This window comes from Canis lupus, chromosome 20, assembly GCF_003254725.2.
Source record: "Canis lupus dingo isolate Sandy chromosome 20, ASM325472v2, whole genome shotgun sequence".
Taxonomy (NCBI): domain Eukaryota; kingdom Metazoa; phylum Chordata; class Mammalia; order Carnivora; family Canidae; genus Canis; species Canis lupus.
Genome location: NC_064262.1, coordinates 408,302 through 426,058, shown reverse-complemented (window position 1 = coordinate 426,058; position 17,757 = coordinate 408,302). Strand labels below are relative to the sequence as shown.

Below are 17,757 nucleotides of genomic sequence, written 5' to 3'. Positions count from 1 at the left end.
CTAGGTGCCCCGAGTATCATAGAGCATTTGCCAAACACAGACTGCCCCTGACCGCACCTCCTGCTGAGGATATGGCCAGTTGACAATAGTTCTTGGGAATGAAAGGAGATGGCAGTGGAACATGGAGCAGGCTAATACACAAGCTGGCTGGCAGTTAGCAGCCCCAGCCCAGGCAGCGCTGGCCATGACAGGAGCTGGTTGGTCAGCAGAGAGCAGCTGGAAAAAGCTGACCAGACTTGGGCTGTCCTATTCACGATGCCAGGTATTGGTTCCCACCCTAGCATTATGGAGATGGCCAAACACATGACAAGCCAGCACTGAACAGAGGAAATCACAGAGTTTATCAGTCACATGCATTCACAGCCTGGGGGAGGAGGACACTGCCTACCACCCAGGGACACACAAGGTAGCACCGGGGAACAGAGTGAACTGCCAGGAGATTGAGGAGGCAGGCTTTGTAGTAACAATAGGATGAAGTGCCCTTGGTTCCCATGGGAAGGTGTGGTTGGCTTGTTTGACTAATTCTGTGGGCTGGCAGGAACTAATACACCCTACTGGGAGATAAGTGGGGACTATGCCTGATCTCCTTGATAAGGAGGATTTTTTTATAAATTTATTTTTTATTGGTGTTCAATTTGTCAACATATAGAATAACACCCAGTGCTCATCCCATCAAGTGCTCACCTCAGTGCCCATCACCCAGTCTCCCCCACCCCCCGCCCACCTCCCCTTCCACCACCCTTAGTTTGTTTCCCAGAGTTAGGAGTCTTTATTTTTTTCATAATAAATTTATTATTTATTGGTGTTCAATTTGCCAACATGCAGAATAACACCCAGTGCTCATCCCGACAAGTGCCCCCTCAGTGCCCGCCACCCAGTCACCCCCATCCCCTGCCCACCTCCCCTTCCACCACCCCTAGTTCGTTTCCCAGAGTTGGGAGTCTTCCATGTTCTGTCTCCCTTTCTGATATTTCCCACTTATTTTTCCTCCTTTCCCCTTTCACTATTATTTATATTCCCCAAATGAATGAGACCATATAATGCTTATCCTCCTGATTGACTTACTTCACTCAGCATAATACCCTCCAGTTCCATCCATGTCAAAACAAATGCTGGGTATTTGTCATTTCTAATGGCTGAGTGATATTCCATTGTATACATAGACCACAGCTTCTTTATCCATTCAACTTTCGATGGACACCGAGGCTCCTTCCACAGTTTGGCTATTGTGGACATTGCTGCTAGAAACATTGGGGTGCAGGTGTCCCGGCGTTTCATTGCCTCTGGATCTTTGGGGTAAATCCACAGCAGTGCAATTGCTGGGTCGTAGGGCAGGTCTATTTTTAACTCTTTGAGGAACCTCCACACAGTTTTCCACAGTGGCTGCACCAGTTCACATTCCCACCAACAGTGCAAGAGGGTTCCCTTTTCTCCACATCCTCTCCAACATTTGTGGTTTCCTGCCTTGTTAATTTTCCCCATTCTCACTGGTGTGAGGTGGTATCTCATTGTGGTTTTGATTTGTATTTCCCTGATGGCAAGTGATGCAGAGCATTTTCTCATGTGCATGTTGGCCATGTCTATGTCTTCCTCTGTGAGATTTCTGTTCATGTCTTTTGCCCATTTCATGATTGGATTGTTTGTTTCTTTGGTGTTGAGTTTAAGAAGTTCTTCATAGATCTTGGAAACTAGCCCTTTATCTGATACGTCATTTGCAAATATCTTCTCCCATTCTGCAGGTTGTCTTTGAGTTTTGTTGACTGTATCCTTTGCTGTGAAAAAGCTTCTTATCTTGATGAAGTCCCAATAGTTCATTTTTGCTTTTGTTTCCCTTGCCTTCATGGATGAATCTTGCAAGAAGTTGCTGTGGCCAAGTTCAAAAAGGGTGTTGCCTGTGTTCTCCTCTAGGATTTTGATGGCATCTTGTCTCGCATTTAGATCTTTCGTCCAGTTTGAGTTTATCTTTGTGTATGGTGAAAGAGAGTGGTCTAGTTTCATTCTTCTGCATGTGGATGTCCAATTTTCCCAGCACCATCTATTGAAGAGACTGTCTTTCTTCCAATGGATAGTCTTTCCTCCTTTATCGAATATTAGTTGACCATAAAGTTCAAGGTCCATTTCTGGGTTCTCTATTCTGTTCCATTGATCTATGTGTCTGTTTTTGTGCCAGTACCACACTGTCTTGATGACCACAGCTTTGTAGTACAACCTGAAATCTGGCATTGTGATGCCCCCAGCTATGGTTTTCTTTTTTAAAATTCCCCTGGCTATTCAGGGTCTTTTCTGATTCTACACAAATCTTAAGATAATTTGTTCCAACTCTCTGAAGAAAGTCCATGGTATTTTGATAGGGATTGCATTAAACATGTAAGTTGCCCTGGGTAACATTGACATTTTCACAATATTAATTCTGCCAGTCCATGAGCATGGAATATTTGTCCATCTCTTTGTGTCTTCCTCAATTTCTTTCAGAAGTGTTGTGTAGTGTTTAGCGTATAGATCCTTTACCTCTGTGCTTAGGTTTATTCCTAGGTATCTTAAGCTTTTGGGTGCTATTGTAAATGGGATTGACTCCTTAATTTCTCTTTCTTCAGTCTCATTGTTAGTGTATAGAAATGCCACTGACTTCTGGGCATTGATTTTGTATCCTGCCACACTGCCAATATGCTGTATGAGTTCTAGCAATATTGGGGTGGAGTCTTTTGAGTTTTCTATGTAGATTATCATGTCATCGGCAAAGAGGGAGAGTTTGACTTCTTCCTTGCCAATTTGAATGCCTTTAATGTCTTTTTGTTGTCTGATTGCTGAGGCTAGGACTTCCAGTACTATGTTGAATAGCAGTGGTGAGAGTGGACATCCCTGTCTTGTTCCTGATCTTAGGGGAAAGGCTCCCAGTGCTTCCCCATTGAGAATGATATTTGCTGTGGGCTTTTCTTAGATGGCTTTTAGGATGCTGAGGAATGTTCCCTCCCTCCCTACACTCTGAAGAGTTTTGATCAGGAATGGATGCTGTATTTTGTCAAATGCTTTCTTTGCATCTATTGAGAGGATCATATGGTTCTTGTTTTTTCTCTTGCTGATATGATGAATCACATTGATTGCTTTACAAATGTTGAACCAGCCTTGCATCCCGGGGATAAATCCCACTTGGTCATGGTGAATAATCTTCTTAATGTATTTTTGGATCCTATTGGCTAGTACCTTGTTGAGAATTTTTGCATCCATGTTCATCAGGGATATTGGTCTAGAATTCTTTTTGGTGGGGTCTTTGTCTGGTTTTGGAATTAAGGTGGTGCTGGCCTCATAGAATGAGTTTGGAAGTATTTCATCTCTTTCTACCTTTCTGAATAGCTTTAGTAGAATTGGTATGGTTTCTTCTTTAAATGTTTGATAGAATTCCCCTGGGAAGCCATCTGGCCCTGGACTTTTGTGTCTTGGGAGGTTTTTGATGACTGCTTCAATCTCCTCCCTGGTTATTGGCCTGTTTAGGTTTTCTATTTCTTCCTGTTCCAGTTTTCGTATTTTGTGGTTTTCCAGAAATGCATCCATTTCTTCTAGATTGCCTAATTTATTGGCATAAAGCTGCTCATAATAAGTTTTTAAGATCATTTGTATTTCCTTGGTATTGGTGGTGATCTCTCCTTTCTCATTCATGATTTTATTAAGTTGAGTCTTTTCTCTCTTCTTTTTAATAAGGCTGGCTAATGGTTTATCTCTCATTAATCTTTCAAAGAACCAACTCCTGGTTTTGTTGATCTGTTCCACAGTTCTTCTGGTCTCGATTTCGTTGAGTTCTGCTCGAATCTTTATGAACTCTTTTCTTCTGCTGGGTGTAGGATCGATTTGCTGTTTTTTCTCTAGCTCCTTTAGGTGCAAGGTTAGCTTTTGTATTTGAGTTCTTTCCAGTTTTTGGATGGATGTTTTTATTGCGATGTATTTCCCCCTAGGACTGCTTTTGCTGTATCCCAATGATTTTGAATGGTTGTATCTTCATTCTCTTTAGTTTCCATGAATCTTTTTAATTTTTACCTGATTTCCTGGTTGACCCTTTCATCTTTTAGCAGGATGGTCCTTAACATCCACGTGTTTGAAATCCTTCCAAACTTCTTCTTGTGATTTAGTTCTAATTTCAAAGCATTATGGTCTAAAAATATGCAGTGTATGATCCCAGTCTTTTTGTATCAGTTAAGCCCTCATTTGTGACCCAGTATGTGGTCTATCATGGAGCAAGTTCCATGTGCAGTTGAGAAGAATGTGTATTCAGTTGCGTTTGGATTAAAGTTCTGTAGATATTTGTGAAATCCATCTGGTCCAGTGTATCATTTAAAACTCTTGTTCTGGGATCCCTGGGTGGCGCAGCGGTTTAGCACCTGCCTTTGGCCCAGGGCGCGATCCTTGAGACCTGGGATCGAATCTCACATCGGGCTCCCGGTGCATGGAGCCTGCTTCTCCCTCTGCCTATTTCTCTCCCCCTCCATCCTTCTCTCCGTGTGACTATCATAAATAAAAAAAAATTAAAAAAAAACTCTTGTTCTTTGGAGATGTTGTGCTTAGAAGATCTGTCGATTGTAGAAAGCGCTACATTGAAGTCACCAAGTATAAATGTCTTATTATCTTAAGTATGTCTTAACTTTGGTTATTAACTGATTGATATACTTGAAGCTCCCACATTCGGGGCATAAATATTCATGATTGTTAAGTCCACTTGTTGGCTAGATTCTTGAAGTATGATATAGTGCCCCTCTTCATCTCTTACTACCATCTTCGGGATAAAGTTTAGGTTATATGATATAAGGATGGCTACCCCTGCTTTCTTTTGAGGGCTATTTGAATGGTATATGTTTCTCCAACCTTTTATTTTATTTTCAGGGTGTAGGTGTCCTTCTGTCTAAAATGAGTCTCTTGTAGACAGAAAATAAATGGGTCCTGCTTTTTTATCCAGTCTGACACCCTGCGCCTTTTGATGGGGCCATTTAAGCCCATTCACGTTCAGAGTTGCTATTAAAAGATATGAATTTAGTGTCATCATGATACCTATTCAGTCCCTGTTTTTGTGGATTGTTCCCTTGGACTTCCTCTATTACAGAATCCCCCTTAGTATTTCTTGGAGAACTGGTTTGGTGGTCACATATTCTTTCAGTTTCTGCCTATCTTGGAAGCTCTTTATCTCTCCTATTCTGAATGAGATCCTTGCTGGATAAAGGATTCTTGGCTTCAGGTTCTTCTCATGTAGGACCCTGAATATATCTTGCCAGCCCTTTCTGGCCTGCCAGGTCTCTGTGGAGAGGTTTGCTGTTAATCCAATATTTTCCCCCATAAATTTAGAGATTTCTTGTCTCCAGGTACTTTAGGTACCTTCTCTTTGTCTTTGGAATTTGTAAGCTTCACTATTAAATTTTGAGGTGTTGAGCAGTTTTTATTGATTTTGGGGTGGGGAATCTCTATTTCCTGGATCTGAATGCCTGTTTCCCTTCCCAGATTAGGAAATTTTTCAGCTATGAAATACATACAAATACATATTCTGGACCTCTGTCTCTTTTGGCACCCTCGGGAATCCCAATTAAACATGGATTTTTCCTTTTGAGGCTGCCACTTATTTCCCTTAACTTATCATGATCTTTTAATTGTTTTTTCTTTTTTCCCTCAGTTTCCCTTTTGCCATCAACTTGCCTTCTAGGTTACTCACTCGTTCTACCTCATTAACCCTCATAGTTAGGACCTCGAGTTTGGATTGCATCTCATTTAATTGATTTTTAATTTCTGCCTCATTATATCTAAATTCTGCAGTAATGAAGTCTCTTGAGTCCTTTATGCTTTTTTTCTAGAGCCACTAGTAGCTGTGTAATAGTGCTTCTGAATTGGCTTTCTGACATTGAATTGTAATCCAAATTTTGTAACTCTGTGGGAGAGAGGACTGTTTCTGATTCTTTCCTTTGAGGTGAGTTTTTCCTTCTAGTCATTTTGCCCAGTGCAGAGTGGCCAAAATAAGTTGTACTGGGAAAAGGAGAAAAAGAAGAGAAAAAAGAAAAGAAAAAGAAAAAAATAGAAGAAGAAGATAAGAAAAAGAAAAAACGGGAGGGAAGCAAACAGAAATCAAAAAACAAGGGGGAGTATCCTCTGATTCTCTATACTGTAAATCTCTCGACGTCCCCTGGAACTTTCCAGTTCTGCTTGGTCAATAACTTGCTTTTCCCCTGTCCGTTTAGCTGGTCTTCTGGGGGAGGGGCCTACTGTGCTGATTCTCAGGTGTGAGCACTTGGGAGAGCTGCTCAGCCCCCTGCCTGGTGCAGTGCTCAGTGAGTAATGTTTATCCTGTTTATCCTGTGAGGCCACTGTGAGGCTCAGTGGGGGTTGTTTATCCTGTGAAGCCCCGGGAAGAACAACAGTGGCGGCAGTCAGCTCTCCAGCCCTGGATTCAGCTCCTGCAGTAACTACCGGAGCTCTCAGTCTGTAGGGACCTGGATGTTCCAGGGGGGAGGGCGCCGATCTGCACAGCGCGGGGGCAGGAGCGTCCTCGCTGTCCTGGGCCCTCCCAGCCTCTGCCCATCCCGAGGGGAGAGCTGGATCCCTGGCTGTGTCCCCCGGCGCCCTGGGCTCTGCGGCCTGCACCACTGGAATCGCGCTCTCGGCTGCAGCCCCCTCTGCACAGAGCCGCCGCCGGAGCTGCCACCTGAGCTGCTCCCCGCCTTGCTGGACACTTGCTGCAGCCCTTTAGGGAGCTCGGCTGTGGGGTGTGGCGCGCTCTCCGCCTGGGGCGCAGGTCCTCTGTTAGTGCCTCTGGGATCCTGAGGGCATCCCTGCCCCTCCTGGGGTCCTGCTCCAACTCCCTGGGAGCGCCTTTCGGTCTGGGAAGATGGGTGAAGGTCCTGCTTCTCTGGGACTGGGCTTTCCTGTCCTGCGGGCAGTTGCCGGGGGGGCCTTAGCCCGGCTCCTCACGGGGCCCCTCCCCCTTGGATGCTTTTTATTTCTTTATCTACCCCCCCACCCCACCCCCCGTCTTCCTACTTTGATAAAAGCGTGAACTCTTCTCACTGTGGCATTTTTGTTCTCTCTTTAATTCTCAGGCCGAATTCATAGGTTTTCAGGATGATGTGAAAGTTATCTAGGTAATTTGGTGGGGACAGGTGACTTGGCGACCCTACTCTTCCGCCATCTTGCCCCTCCTTCATATGTAGAATTTAATAAATAAAACAGATGAACATAGAGGAAGACAGGGAAAAATAAAATGAGACAAACTCAGAGAAGGAGACAAATCATAAGAGACTCTTAACCATAGGAAACAAACTGAGGGTAGCTGGAGGGGTGGTATGTGGAGGATGGGGTAACTAGGTGATAGGCATTAAGGAGGGCAGTGATGGAATGAGCACTGGGTGTTGTATGAGACTGATGAATCACTGACTTCTACCTTTGAAACCAATAATATAGTGTATGTTAATTAACTGAATTTTAAAGAAAAGAAATACACCATTTCTCTCTGTCTTCTACTGGTTCAGACTCTTGTTTGAACACATCGACCCATACCACAGATGGTGGGGAGCAGCAGATGAGAGAAGAGCAAGGAGCCAACCACAGGGAGAGGTGGAAGCAGTCTGCACCCCATGTCAGAGCTTAGTCTTGCCTCTGATCCTGATGGAGTGTGATCTTGGGCAAACCCTCTCAGGGCGTTTGACTTCTCATTTGCAAAAACAGAAGGTTGTTCTTCCTGGTGAACATCCTAGAGATATTTTGCAATTCTGGTGATAGACTGAACATGAAATGCTTTAACATGAATGGACATTGGGAAGCACAGATGGCTATATAAGAGAATGAAGATCTTTCATTCGTTCATTCATTCATTTGCAGATCTTGGTGCCGTGTGTGGTTGGCTGTCCTCACCTCTGCTCCTATTCCTTGGGTTTCCTTCAGAGCATTTACTGCAGGTCATAATTACATTTTTATTTTTATGATTAGCTGCCACACTAAAAGGCTCTAAGCATGTGTCTTTCAGCTAACAGATGTACCATGACACTTAGACCAAGAGTCTGGCAAACATAAGGCCCCCAGTACTCATTGTGGAATAAATTATGAATACTTTCCGTTGCTCTGAAGTTTGTGGCTGTGTGTCAGCCAGACTCTATAGCAAGAGGAGCGCACTCCAGGAAGGGAGAGTCAATGTGTGTGCATTTCATGCTGCATCCGGGAAATGTAGACTTGTCCTCAGAGGTCTTCAGAAAAAGAGCTTTGGGAATTCTGGTGGAGATGTTGGGCTCTGGCCAGGAAACTGGGATGGCCTCAAATATGGTAAGGCATCTCACTTGGCCATAAGGTTTGGAGGGAGTTTGGCCTGAGCAGTGTGTGGAACCTATAGAAGGAGCAGTGTGAACATAGGCACAGCCCACATGAATGTCCACAGGAAGTTCCTTCTAGGGAGTGTGGTTTGTGACCATGTTCTATAAAGAGAGGGCTTAAATGGATGCTTCCCTCCTCCCCAATTGTGAAGAACCTTGAATGTCTGACCAAAGAATATCAGCTTCTCAGGTAATGAATTGATAGCTCTTAAGAATATTTGGGAAAGCAGGTGACTTGGAGATGTAATATAAAATGTTAATGTGAAGAACATGTATTACTTCTGATGGAAGATGGGTTAGGAAGTAGAAAGGACCCTGGTGAAGGTGGTGTTCATGTGCTGGAGAGGAGGGGATACACATGGGAGAGACAAGGGGACAGGCAGATTAGATGTGGGGTTGAGATGGTTGGGGCATGTGTGATTGGAGTGGGGTTTGGGTTTCTGGCAGAACCATTCATTGAGGCAGGAGGCTTGGGAGAGGGGTTGGAAAGAATGATCATGGAAGATTGATCGAGTTACATGGGGGTTACATGGAGCCTGAAAGTTCAGGGGAGGCTTGGAAGTTGTTAGTTTATCTGAGATGAGAAAAGTAAAGAGTGGGGATGAGGCTCCCGAGATGTCCCCGTGACCTATTGCTACACAGTATACCCACACTCAAATTTAGTGGCTTTTTAAAAGCCAGTTGGATCATGAATCTACAGTTTGGATAGGGCTCTGTGAGAATGGATGTCTTCTCAGTCACAGAATCTGCTTGGTTGACTTGCTACGCATTGTGCACATTGCAGTCTAGTTCAGTCACAGGACGTGAAAGTTGCTGCTGGCTGTCACTTGGAATCTCAGTTGTAGGTGGCCTCTCTGTGTGACCACTTGGGTTCCTCACAGCATGGTGTTTAGGTTTCAAGCATGAGCATCTCAGGAGATGGGAAGTAGAGACTCAGTTTCTCAAGAATCGGACTGGCATGGTGTCTCTTCTGCTGTGTTCTACTGGTCTATTTGGTCTATTTGCAGTCACAAATCAAAGGGGAGGAGACAGAAACTCCAACTCTTGATGGGAGGAAAGTCCAAGATGGTTAGAGCTCATTATCTGGCTCCAAGAAAGGGCTTAAAAGTATCTGTTGAATGAATGAGTAGATGAATTGTGTAAGGACAGGTGCAGAGAGGAGCAGTATCTGGCATTTGAGGGAGATAATTGTTGGACAAGTTTGGCTGTAGTTGGTGAGGAGGTGGGTAGGGTTGGGGAAGTCAGGAGGATCTAGATTGGTGAGGACCATGAACTCCAGGCTAAGGGGATGGGACCTGAGTGTGGGTTAGACTGTTCAACAGAGGGTAGCCACCTGAGTTGCCCAAGAGGAACAGGAGCAGAAGTTGAGCCCTAGATCAGGGCCTGGTCCAGGTGAAGTCCCCTGGGGTCAGTAGGTGAGTGTGTTTCTGACCTCAGTCCTCGTTTGGCTGTGGCCATGATCCTTGTTCCAGCCAGCCCTCAGGCCTGACAATTCGTCCCTGGTACCTGTGGAATGAATGCACAGGGCACACTCAACAGTCGAATCCCTGGCAGCAGAGGTGACATCCCAGCTAGTTCTCTGGGTTGGGGAGCCAGCGGAGAATTAGGGCTGGTCTGACCTTTGTAGTGGATGAGAATGGTGGGGTCCCTTTTGAAGCATGTTTATAAGCCTTCTGGGCCCTTGGTAAAGAACAGGGCTGCATTTACTCTGTGAATATATCTTCCTATGGTCATGAGCCTTTGGACTCTGAAGTCATGGGGATTGTAGGACATGGCTTCTTTCTTGGGTGCCTCCAGCCCTCTCGACCTTAAAGAATGAAACTCCTCAGGGGGCGGTAGGAGTGTGTCCTTTATGGAGATTTCTCCAGGCCCTTCTCTGCCAAGCGTAGAAGCAGCCTGGGTTGCATGTACAGAGGCGGGCAGGATTCTTTGTGGCCCTCACCAAGGCCAGGCCTCCTGCAGCTCTATCTCCCTGGGTCCAGCCCAAGTCAGTGTGGGCTGGATGGCTGGATGCTATCAAGGTCACTGAGAGAGACTTTGAGCCTCCTCACAACCATCCAGCTGAGGGAGGTCCCGGCTGACATGGCAACCACTCTGAGCGGAACCTGATCTGAGGGAGTGGACAGAAAGCAGGAGCTCGCCAAGGCCCCGACTGAAGCTCTGAGTCACACTGGCCTTTGTTCCTTGCTTGCTCTCGCCCTTGGCTGAGGGGCAGTCGGGGAGCCTTCTGCCAGCTCAGAGCACTGGCAATGTTACCTGTGTGGACCTCTTAGGAAACGTACCCTGGTGTGGGCAAAGAGGACAGAGGATAGACTTGGACATCTTGCTCCTGCAGATGTGGTCGCAGCCTGACCATGGTGGTCACCCAGCTGAATCTGGAGTTTCGCTTCCAGGGCCAGAAGCTGCGAGGCTTCAGCTGTGAACTCACCCGGTCCCCCCATGGAGTCTTCCCTGAGACCATCTTCACTATCATTTGCCAGATTGTGGTGCCCATTCTACTCTCCGGCTTGGGCATGTTGACAGCCGGCCTGGTGATGAACACCATCCAAGTGCGTACTGGGTATATGAGGGCCAGCTCAGGGCCCTGGGTGGAGGGTGAGGAGAACCAGGCTCCCTGGGCATCACGGATAGGACTGGCCAGGGGACAGCAGAGGCCCTGAGTGGGGCTGCAGCCCTGAGCCTGGCCTGATGTCCAGGAGTCCCGCAATGGTGCCTGCTGCAGGTTCCTCCAATAGCCTTGGGGAGGTTCAGATCCTCTGCCATTTGCTCACTCCCTGAGAAAATTCGTTAGCCTCCCCCTCATCAGCTTCCCCAGCTATAGATGGGGTTAACGAATGCACCTGCATCATAGGGTTGTGAGGGTGGGCACTGTTCCCTCCAGCTACCCCCATCTCTATGGGGCTCTTCATGGGAGGGGGACAAGGTCTGGAGCCTGGGCTGGGGTCCAGGCAAGCATGGGGATGTGGTGATCTCTGTTGCGTGGAGGCATTTGTGGGGAGGCCTCCAAGTGAGCATATACTTCACTTCTTCTGGTCTGCTTATGCCCTGGGATTGGCTCAGGTGATGCTGTCTGAATCATCGAGGGTTGGCTCTGTTTGCCTAAACATCTTTATAGAATTAGTTTGTGATTCCAGAAAAACTAGGCAATAAATGTAAGTGAAGAAGTGAGGGTGCCCATGATCTCTATCAACATTGTGGTGTGTATCTGTTAAGAAAGTATGGCATCATACTATATGATATGCTTTTTAGTCAGTGGAATTAAATTTAAATTTCATTTTGGAGGCCCTGGGGACATCCCAGCTAGTGTGTGCCTTCCTCAGTTAAACCCGTATCTCCTTCCCGATGACCACTCAGCATTCCCTGTGCACCTGTCTCTGAGGTGGAAAGGGATACTCAACACCCACCTGTCCCTTGGCCTCTGGATTAGGCTCATGATGCCTCCTGGGTGGCCTCTGCTTGCACAGCTCAGCAGATGGTGCTCCTCCGTCCTGGGGCTGGGGCAGCTTGCTGTCCCGTATCTCCTTCCCGATGACCACTCAGCATTCCCTGTGCACCTGTCTCTGAGGTGGAAAGGGATACTCAACACCCACCTGTCCCTTGGCCTCTGGATTAGGCTCATGATGCCTCCTGGGTGGCCTCTGCTTGCACAGCTCAGCAGATGGTGCTCCTCCGTCCTGGGGCTGGGGCAGCTTGCTGTCAGCATTCATTTGGGCTTGCAGCCTAGATACCCATCTCTCCCACCTCAGAGCTTCATCCCTTGAGCTGCTCCAGTAGTCTCACCCCTTCCCTAAGACCCTTCTGTGGATCCTGGGGAGAAAGGCTCTGCTCTGGGTCTCTTCTTTTTTGACCTTCCATGACCTCCTTGTGGAGCATGGGTTCGACCCCCTCCAACCACCTTGCATTTCCCTTACTTGCTATGGCCTGGGAAACTATTGATCAATCAGTTGAAGGATCTTGGTAGAGTCTAGAAGATGTGGTGGCATGTGAGGGGAAGATGGGCTTGGGATGATGCGTGGCCAACAGTAAAGGTGGCACAGAAGGCCAGTCTAGGAAGAAGTCCAGCTGGAGGGCGGAACACCTCTCTGGGCCTGTGTGTCGAGCGTGCACAAGAAGGGGTGTCTTAGGCTCGGGCCCAGAGCAGACTGGGGGAAGATTGCAATTTCAGGCCTTGAGCCATCCAGCATCAGGAGGCCCAGCAGCTGAGAGAAACAGAAAACAGCCCCGGAAGACACTGCTCATTCCTTCTCCCCACTTTGCAAACATGCAGTGACTTCCGGGCGGTGAAATTCAAGGGCACTCAAGTTTGTGTGGCTCCTGCCTGTGCACCACAACCACCCTGCTCGCAGCCGCTCAGTGGTGCAGGAGGCGGCCTTGCCAGTGCCGCTCCCCAGAGGAGGCCACAGCACAGGAGGGTGACCTGCCCCAGCTGCACCCAGGCTCTGCATGCTGGGGCCTTGGGGTGTGTGAGTCTGCATCAAGCACGACCACCTGGCAAATGCGCTGTATGGCCGCCCCTGGCACAGTGGGCTGGCCCCAAGGCCACGGTGCAGGTGCTGGCTTGACCTCTAGACTTGGGGCCAGGGGTCTCTGTTTATAGGGTCTGGGTTCAGTCTCTAGTGGGGCCCAGGGATTGAGACCCAGTAAGTGGCCAGAGTAGCAGTTCATTTTTATTTTTCAAAAAATTATTTTTCTGTTACACAAGGAAAGTACAAATGTTTCTCTTTTTTATAAAATAAATATTGCAGTTGAAGTTAAGCCCTCAGTCTCCATTTTTTCCTGGAGGAAGCCTCTGTTATCAGGTCATGTGTGTCCTTCAGACTTTATCGGGGTTATGTGAGTGAGCATGCACCCAGAGGCAATGACTGTGGTTTTAACTGTTAGAGTCAGAGAGGATTCAGACAGGATGCCTGCTTTGCAGCGCAGAGTAGGTTAGGTGAATTCATTCATTCATCTGGTTCCTCATTTACTCACTCAGCATATTGTGTTGAATTCTGTGCCAGCTGCTCTTGGGCCTTGGGGGTGTCGCAGTGAGTAGAAACAAACCTGTCCCTGCCTTCCTGGCATTTGTAGCCTCGCGGGTGAGGCAGGTGCTCATTGGATCATCCCACAAAGGAGTATAAGGGAGCAGAAGCAGTGAGCCAAGAAAGAGGAAACAATTCATTCTTCCCAGAGGGTTCAGAGAATCTGTGTTCAACAAGACAATGGAGTTGGACCTTAAAGGACAATATAACAGTTTCTAGGATGATGTGAGAGGTAGCAAACGTTCCAAGCAAAGGGAACTCTGTGTGCAGAGATACAGATGAATGAGGGGGCATTTGCAAGGAGTGAGGAAGATCAAGTGGCCATGGTCATGGGGACAGGGCGCTGGACAGGTGGGGAGGGGACCTGTCTGCTCTGCTCAGGCTGTACGCGTAGTACAGACAGTCTTTTGGTTATTGGTGAGGCTTCTGTGGCAGGGGATGCTGAGAGAGGGGGGTTATTTTTACTCCTGAGTTGGTCTTGTGTGTTGGCCCAACAGAGAGTGCTTCAGAGCAGGCCAGCTTGCTAGAGGTGGGAGGAGGCTTGGGGTAGAGGATGCCAGCCTCAGGGGAGGCCAGGGCCCAGGCAGGGAGGCCTGCACCAGGAACTGGATGGCAAACTGACCTGTCTGGATAGGATATGGTGCACTGATAGGACAGTTGCACAGGGCACTGGGGCCGGATGCTTCTGGGAGACCGGGAGGCTTCCAACAGACAGTAGGAGCACCTCCTTGCCTATGACTCATTTCTGTTGCTGCAAACACATGGGCCACACCAGACACACATGTTTGCAAGGCAGCCTTGGACCCAGCTTGGCCTCCGGTTTTCCCAGCTGCTGAAGGCCAGAGAAAGAAAGGGGCTCTCCTGAGGCCCACTGGTGCTCTTCACTGAATAGTATTAAGAAAATTACATGGCTTTTTTATTCTGTGTTTAATTTAAACCCATTTAAGAAACTATTTGGTCTGACAAATGCAAAGGAACTTGCCACAACTTCTTTGAAGAAATTTGGAAGATGTGCCAACATGTGTATTCGGATTGATCTTATTTCTTTGCTCACCAGCACTGGCCCGTGTTTGTGGAGGTTAAAGACCTGTTGACGTTGGTGCCACCTCTGGTGGGCCTGAAGGGGAACCTGGAAATGACACTGGCATCGCGACTCTCCACAGCTGTAAGTAGACACCTGAGCGTCTAGGCCACCTGTCCCCTGGGGTTGGCCACTGGGCACCTCCCAGTCTTGCCTTGTAGCTCGTTAGCAGGTGGGCTGTACTTTCTGGAAACACCAGTATCATGAAGGTTTGTTCTATCATGATGCTCCATCTGGTCACTCCTCCTGGCCTGCCATCCTGTTTTTCCATGGCCCAGCTAAACTGCTGACAAGGGCTGGACCCAGCCCTGTGTGCCACTGATTTAACCTGGTTTCAGGGGCTGCTCTGTGTCCCTGAGCCCAGCTCCACACACACACATACAAGCTGTAATGAGCAGCACAGGCTTACTGGAGGGTTTGGGAGAGGAGATGGAGGATTTGGATCACCACACTGCCCACCTCGGTTAGAGGATTTTTTTTCTCTAGAATGGCTTCTTTAATGTTTCATCAGCAGAGGGGTCTGTGTTTCACACTCTTCCTCTCGTGGTCACTCCTTCACCTCTTGTGGCTACCCTGGGAACTGAAAGTCTTCTTCCATTATGTAGAATGGTCTCTCCCCTTCTATGAAGCCCATCTCACATCCAGTATGTGCATGGTACCTGTGGCAAGAGGAGGTGTGGTATACACAAGAGAAGGAAAGATGAGCGATAGAGCTGGAATAGTGCAGGCAAGGGGCAGAGGCTGCCTGAGAGGTGGGTGAGGGGCAGTCAGCTGGACAGTGGCCCCTGAGGAACCACACCCTCATCCATGGGGCCTGTGCCATGTGTCCATTCTCATGTGGACAGGGTCTTTGCAGGTGTGGTTAAGTGAAGGACCTTGGCCTGGGAGATGACCCCGGGTTATCCAGGTGGGCTCCAGTGTCATCACAAGGGAGAGGAAGACAGGGGAGTTTCAGAAGAAAAAGTCATGTGAGGGATGCCAAGTCAGAGAATATGCTAGGCCACTGGATTTGAAGACAGAGGAAGAGCCAGGAAATGTAGTGCTACCTGCTAGGGAGGGAAAGAAACAGATTCCTCCCTAGAGCTTCCAGGGGAGTGAGGCCCTGTTGACACCTTGATGTTTGCCCCAGAAGGCTCATTTCAGACTCTGTGCCTCCAGAACTATAGGAGAATGCATTTGTTGTTTCAAACCATGAAATTTGTGATAATTTGTTACAATAGTAATAGGGAATTAATGCATAGGGCTGGATCATTTCTAGCCTCATAGGACATTGAAATGTTTTAAGTAGCAGATAACATGATGCAGACACATACATGTGTGATTACGTTGGGAAGTGTTTGAGAGGGAAGAAGTATTGATTGCCATCTCTTCAGTTAAAGTATAACATTTTTATTTCATGATGCTTCCCTACATGTTAAACATTCTCTACAATGATCAAATCTTAGTTGTAATTTGTTTAAAATACATCAAACAGGGAGGGCAAAGACAACTGGTAGTATAATTCATTACAGGCGTCTGTCCAAGGAGAATACCATTATCATCGCAGTAGAACCTTTGAAGGTACTCCACACCCATTCTTTATTTTTGTTTAATTTGCTATATTAGGTATAAATTAATAAAATAGAAACTCACAAATATTAAGTGTACAGGTCATTGGCTTTTGACAGATCTGTGTCCCTGTGTAAGTACCACCCCAGTCGAGATCTAGAACATTTCCTTCTCCTCAGGAGATGTCTCCTGACATACTCTGTCCAGCCTCTCCTGCCACTCTGTCCTGGCAACTGTGATCCAGCTCCACTCTCCTTAGATAAGTTTTGTTTTCAATGAGCATTCATGATTTTAAAAAAATATTCTTAGTGCAACTTGAAGTACAGGAATTTTTTATATTGTTTTATATTTACTTTGTTTTATTTACATTGTTTCATATTTCTGTTCCAGAACCTATATTGTTCTGGATGTTTTAGGTAATGTAATAAATAAAGAAGTAAGAGCCTCCAATATTGACAAGGAGGAAAAAAACTCATTATTTTCTATAGATTTTGCCATTTTGGAAAAATCTAAGCAAATCAACTACAAAACTATTAAACTAATAAGCTCAATAAAGTGATCTGGTTTCAAAATATCTGAATGAAAGTTTAAAAATATATGTATTGACATACATAAATGTGTATCTGTGTATTCCTGTATACACTAGAAATAATCATTTATAAAATACAGTTAGAAAAGAGGTATCTTTCAAGCCATTAACTAATTTTAAAACATCTTCAGACTGAAGCCTCAGAAATGTTCAGGACTTATACAAATAAAACAGCAATACTTTACAAGGGAAATATAAATTTGGAGAGAGAGAGAGATCAAGTTCCTGAATGGGAAAAGTCAATGCTGTAAAGTTACCAATTTTCCTTGTTTTAGTTTATAAAATTACTGCTGTTGCTATCAGTATGCCAGAGGGAATTAGGAGAACAATATTATTTTAAAATTGACAATATTATTTTAAAGATGATCTAGATACATATGTGAGTGAGAATAGCCAAGGAAATATTAAAAGGAAAAGAGAAAGAATACTGATTTCCGCATTTTATTTAGTTTTATTTTTTTCCGATTTTTTAAATAAATTTATTTTTTATTGGTGTTCAATTTGCCAACATATAGAATAACACCCAGTGCTCATCCCGCCAAGTGCCCACCTCAGTGCCCATCACCCAGTCACCCCCACCCCGGGCCCACCTCCCCTTCCACTACCCCTAGGTTCCCAGAGTTAGGAGTCTTTCATGTTCTGTCTCCCTTTCTGATATTTCCCACACATTTCTTCTCCCTTCCCTTCTAGTCCCTTTCACTATTTTTTATATTCCCCAAATGAATGAGAACATATAATGTTTGTCCTTCTCTGACTGACTTATTTCACTCAGCATAATACCCTCCAGTTCCATCCACATTGAAGCAAATGGTGGGTGTTTGTCGTTTCTAATGGCTGAGGAATATTCCATTGTATACATAGACCACATCTTCTTTATCCATTCATCTTTCGATGGACACCGAGGCTCCTTCCACAGTTTGGCTATTGTGGACATTGCTACTAGAAACATCGGGGTGCAGGTGTCCTGGCGTTTCATTGCATCTGAATCTTTGGGGTAAATCCCCAGCAGGGTCGTAGGGCGGATCTATTTTTAACTCTTTGAGGAACCTCCACACAGTTTCCAGAGTGGCTGCACCATTTCACATTCCCACCAACAGTGCAAGAGGGTTCCCTTTTCTCCACATCCTCTCCAACATTTGTGGTTTCCTGCCTTGTTAATTTTCCCCATTCTCACTGGTGTGAGGTGGTACC

At 46.3% G+C, this 17,757-nt stretch overlaps 1 protein-coding gene across 10 annotated transcripts in view; it reads left to right on the top strand.

The window, feature by feature from the left end:
- The window catches only part of SLC41A3 (solute carrier family 41 member 3), a 90,815-nt gene that overhangs the window by 31,464 nt on the left and 41,594 nt on the right, over positions 1-17,757 (top strand). For 6 of the 10 annotated variants that reach the window (XM_025447579.3, XM_035703096.2, XM_025447589.3 and 3 more), the window contains one exon: positions 14,406-14,513. The exons of 2 other annotated variants lie outside the window; for them this stretch is intronic. In XM_025447579.3, coding sequence (XP_025303364.1) covers positions 14,406-14,513 — 108 coding nt within the window. Of the gene's footprint in view, positions 1-10,385; positions 10,877-14,405; positions 14,514-17,757 lie in introns of those variants that run through there. 2 more of the 10 variants (XM_025447651.3, XM_025447624.3) reach the window with 2 other exon arrangements.